Source organism: Theropithecus gelada, chromosome 1, assembly GCF_003255815.1.
Source record: "Theropithecus gelada isolate Dixy chromosome 1, Tgel_1.0, whole genome shotgun sequence".
Lineage (NCBI taxonomy): Eukaryota > Metazoa > Chordata > Mammalia > Primates > Cercopithecidae > Theropithecus > Theropithecus gelada.
Genome location: NC_037668.1, coordinates 24112167 through 24117595, shown reverse-complemented (window position 1 = coordinate 24117595; position 5429 = coordinate 24112167). Strand labels below are relative to the sequence as shown.

The 5429-nt window shown below is 37.4% G+C and overlaps 1 protein-coding gene across 1 annotated transcript; it reads left to right on the top strand.

Moving 5' to 3' along the window:
• The first annotated feature begins 3198 nt into the window (after window positions 1–3198).
• LOC112620590 (olfactory receptor 10X1) lies at window positions 3199–4192 on the top strand. Its single transcript, XM_025379339.1, has one exon. It carries the CDS (start codon window positions 3236–3238, stop codon window positions 4190–4192), a length of 957 nt encoding a protein of 318 aa, XP_025235124.1. The 5' UTR covers window positions 3199–3235.
• The last annotated feature ends 1237 nt before the right edge of the window (window positions 4193–5429 follow it).

Sequence of the window (5429 nt, the reverse complement as noted above, 5' to 3'; positions counted from 1 at the left end):
AGTGGGCAGTGGGGGCTGATCACATCAGGTATGGCCTAACCTCACAACTCCTGTCACAGAACTCTAGAGCCATAGAATATTACAGCTTGCATGAACTCAGGACCTTTTTTCTTACTTCCCATCTGGGGAAACTCAAATTCAGAAGATGCAGCAGCTTTTGCAATGTCACTAAGCTAACACCAATGCTTTTCATATTAAATCAATCTCTGTCTCTTTCAAGTGGTGAAAAAAGTATGCTTCCAACGATATTGTGAAGATTATCTTTTGGAAGAATGTAATCGTGACAGTGAATTGGCTTTGGAGCCTGATAAAATAAACGAGGTAGGAAACTATTCTAGATGGTTTTACTCTCTTCTCCTCATAACTAATTGTCACTACAAAAAGAAAGGGTCATTGGGATAAAATTACATACCTTTTCCATATCACCATTTCTCTTTGGAAAGTGTGTGTGCATATGTGTATGTATGTGTATGCACACATATATGTGTGTCATACATATGTCATATATATATCATATGTGTGTCATATGTGTATATATATACCACCACATATATGTATATAACATATATATGTGTGTCAGTGGATTCATAACTCAAATTAAATTTGACACAGGTGGATTTAGGGACAACTTCAGAGATAGATGAGGTAAGGTGGGACATAATATCCTGACAACACATACACACACACACACACACACACACACACACACACACAATCTTGCACACATTTGGAATATACCAGAAGTAGAGATTCTGACATTTATACTCTACTGCTGATGATTCACCAAGAAAATATTTAGCACACAGTCAAGTAAGGACTAGATAAGGAAAGACCTATCTTGGAATTTGTATGGGTGATTATTTGCATTTTCAAAATGCTTATGAATTTAATGGTGACTTTAAAAACAGCACCTCTTCCAACCCCTTAGCTGCCTCCTAGTCCCTGCCTCAAATCCCAGGGCTGTGTTGGAAGAGGTAGAACACGTGTAAAATCAGACTGTTGTTTCTGGTAGTATGTTAGAAAAAGCTTGGGTTTTGTACCAAGGACATCAAGTACTAAAATAACTTATTGCTATACTAATCTGTTTTATATTTTCCCTTTGCTATATTTAATCCTTCAGTTCTAGAATCCACATAATTTCCTTTCTTACAGAGTTACTGTGAAGGGTCAAGAGTGCTTTGGAGCCTTGGTGTGTGAAGCGCACTACTGATAGGAGGAATTTTTTACAGTGGCTTAGGAATAAGTAGAAGGAACCTATTGAAGCCTAATACTTCTGGAGGGAAAAAGATGCCTCTGAAATAGCTGAAAATGTAGCAGAATGCTGATCATACAGAAAAGTGGAACAAGCATCTACAAGTAGATTTGGAAACCAAAGATACTCATACTGAATGTGGTTACTAAAGAGGCTCACACCAAAAGGCCTCACGAGGAAGCCCCGGGTTTTAATAGAAATGGTCCTCTATAATGTTCCCTTCGGTAAGAGACCAGAAAAATAATCTTCTTATTGAGAAATAACTGCTCACTAAGAAGAATAGATACAGTGAGTGAAAGGGAAACAGAATGGAGAAACAGTTGATAGGAGATAAGAAAAGATTAAGTCATGTGATTCATATATGACTGTCAGAGAGTAAGAATCTTGTAAGGTCTAAGAAGACAAAAAACCAAAGGTGCCTTTAAAGTAGAGTCCAGAGGGTTGTGGATTATTTCAGGAGCCACTTATAATTCAGATCATTTTTCTACTGTGTCTTCTGACTCTCAGTGATAAGTTAGACTCTGCCATGAGAATGCTTAATCTTAGCTTAAACAAAACTTAATTAGAGTGGAAAGTCTGTTAACCTCCATGCTCAAAAATCAAATGCTATGCAGTGCTGAATAACAAAGGAAAACAAAAATCATTTATATACTAACCACTTTTTTGATGATTAACTCATCCATCTAACATTCGCCAGGAATTATTATCTTCTTAAAGTGTTCTATATTATTACTCTGAAAAATACAAAAATATAAGACTTATAGTCCCTTTCTTGAAGCACTAAACATTGATAAATGAAAAGAATATACAGTTCAAGTCAAAACTCTTTGCATCTAGTCTCAAATATGCCACTTCCGAGACACAATTTTATTTCTAAAATAAGTAATAACATTTGTCCTGCCCATTTCACAGCTGTCCCATGCACTTTACATTTATGCTGTGAAGAGTAAAATCAATAAACATTTGAAATAATTTGGAAAAATATAAACCTCATAAATGCTAGTTATTAAATATGTTGACATATGGGGCAGAGAAAACAGTAGCTCAATATACTACAGGGTTGAAACAATGTGTTAAATATAAGGACAAACAACATGCTATAGAAATCAGAGGAGTATGAGATTAAATCAGATGTAGCATTATTGAGAAATTTATACAATTATTAAATGCCACTTATTTTCTTTGAATGCTGAGCTTGGAATTAACAAAATAGACACAATCTCAATTGCCACCTGCACTATGCTTGTGTAGTCTGCTTATCAAACCATCCACAGATTTAATTAATTACTATTAATCCTAAAGGTCCTAGGCTTCCCTATCTTTCTTCTTTCCCTCTTCTCAGAGTAGAAATAATACTTTTTTTTTCTTTTTTTCTTTTTTACTTTCCTTTAAAATTCTAGGACCTAAATATATTCTCCAAGAAGGATTAATGACTTTGGGTTTCTCCAACATTGCAAGTCATTGTCCAAGTTTTGTCCTAAATTACTTGGAAATCAATTCTCGATATTTACACAGTAAATATTTATAGACCATACAATGTGTGGAAGTTTATGTGTTGGACCCTGACTCTGTCTATTATCCACCTAAAAGTTTTCTCTGTGTTCAGAAGTTCATCCAAATAAAGCTCACCTAATGCATCTGAACCTCCTTTATCTGAGCATCAACTGGAGTGTTTCCTCCCATATTATATCATCTGCTCATAAAATCCTTTTAAAAATAGGCCAGAGCAAGCCTTCTTGTCATATACATAGTGATGTCATATACTAAGTCATCACTAATTAGCTGCTGAATAAAGGAAACAATGAATGGATGAAAAACGAGAAAAACACATTACCTACACATAAATAGTTTTGCTAAACTACATGAAAAAGCAGTGGTAATTGTAATTCTGATGATTTATCTTAGTCATCACAATTTTCATTTGATGGTATCATTCAAAAGTTGAATGTTTATTGTTGTTTCTTTCAAATTTCAGACATTCAAATGATGAGGATCAACCAGACAGTCCTGAAGGAATTCATTCTTGTTGGCTTTTCTGTGTACCCACATGTACAGACATTTCTTTTTGTGGTCTTCTTTTGTCTCTACCTTCTCACCCTTGCAGGTAATCTGACCATCATGGGCCTAACCCGGGTGGACAGGTCCCTCCACAGCCCTATGTATCTCTTCCTTTGTTCACTCTCCTTCTCTGAGACCTGCTACACACTGACCATCGTCCCAAAGATGCTGAAAGATCTACTGGCCAAGGACAGAAGCATTTCAGTTATAGGTTGTAGCTTACAGATGTGCTTCTTCTTGGGACTTGGTGGTACACAGTGTATCATCCTCACTTTGATGGGATATGACCGCTTCCTTGCCATCTGTAACCCTCTAAAATATCCGCTGCTTATGACCAACATTGTATGTGGACAACTTGTGGCCTCTGCTTGGACTGCAGGCTTCTTTATCTCTCTTACAGAGACTGCACTGATATTCAGGGGCTCTTTCTGCAGACCCAACCTTGTCAAACACTTCTTCTGCCATATGCGGGCAGTTATTAGGCTGTCTTGCATAGACAGTAATCTCACAGAATTCATTGTAACACTGATCTCAGTGTCCGGCTTGCTGGGTACCTTTCTGCTCATCATCCTGACTTATGTCTTCATTATTTCTGCTGTCCTCAGGATTCCTTCAGCTGAGGGCAAGCAGAAGGCCTTCTCCACCTGTGCCTCCCATCTCACAGTGGTTATAATCCACTTTGGTTTTGCATCTATTTTTTATTTGAAGCCAGAAGCCTCAGGAGATGACACACTCATAGCAGTCCCTTATACTGTCATTACCCCCTTCCTCAGCCCCATCATATTCAGCCTGAGGAATAAGGACATGAAAAATGCTTTTAGAAGAATGATGGGAAACACAATTGCCTTGAAAAATAATCTTAAGTTGTTGCTGCTTGTTTGAAGAATGGCTCAATGTCCCCAGAATTCAATAGGGGCATTTATCCTGTGACCTCTGGAGAAACCTATACCATTTGCCTTGTTCCAGAGGTTGGGATATAAGAAGCAAGTGACTCAGACTGGGAACTAAGTCAACATAGGCATCTACTTAGCTTGTTAGAGAAGCTGTCCAACCCTTCTACTATCCAGTGTCAGAAGAAGAATGTCCCTACAGATATAAGATTCTGATAATCAACTTCCAGGCGTCCTGCACTATTCATGAATTGAGTAAAAAACGTGGAAGGAAAAAATAACATATAAAACCACTGCACTGAGAGATGTTTTAAATATCTAAAGATGTCAACCATGGCTCAGGCTTGTAAAACAGCATATAAAACTATTGCACTGAGAGATGTTTAAATATCTAAAGATGTCAACCATGGCTCAGGCTTGTAATCCCACCACTTTGGGAGGTCGAAGTGGGCAGATCACTTGAGGCCAGGAGTTTGAGACAACCCTGGCCAACATAGTAAAACCCCTTCTCTACTAAAAATACAAAATTTAGCTGGACTTGGTGGTGGGTGCCTGTAACCCCAGCTACTCGGGAGGCTGAGGGAGGAGAATAGTTTGAACCCAAGAGGCAGAGTGAGCAGAGACCATGCCATTACAATCCAGCCTGGGTGACAAGAGCAAAATTCCATCTCAAATAATAATAACAACAATAATAACAACAACAATAAAAAATGTAAAAGTTAAGGATTTTTTTTAGGCAAATGCTATGAAGCACTGAAATGCACCTCCCATGACACAAATCATTTCTGATAAGGGATGTAAGAGTATTGATGTAATTTTGAGTTCTGTTACTTTTGGGAATGTTATGAAACAAATGAAATAATGGATAAATTTATTATGCACATTAACTGATTAAATTTATCGCTGACCATGACACTCTTTCTTTGGGATTATTTTCATGACACAGGTGCAGACAAAAATCTCTGCTACCTTCAATCTGCAGCCATTACTTAGTGGCAAGCGTTTTCTTTTACTTTGGTTCCACTCCTGACAATTGGTTATTCAATCTAGGGAAGCTAAAAGTCTCAAAAATAAATACTATTTACTCCCTTATTATGGATGCAGAGGATGTTACGTCAAGTCTAGACTCAAGATCCTGAACCTAAATTTGGATCAATTAGCCTGCTTGTGCCTGATATAGTGACTGTGGTGGGGATTGCTAGTTGCCAGAAATAAATAAGTAAATGGAA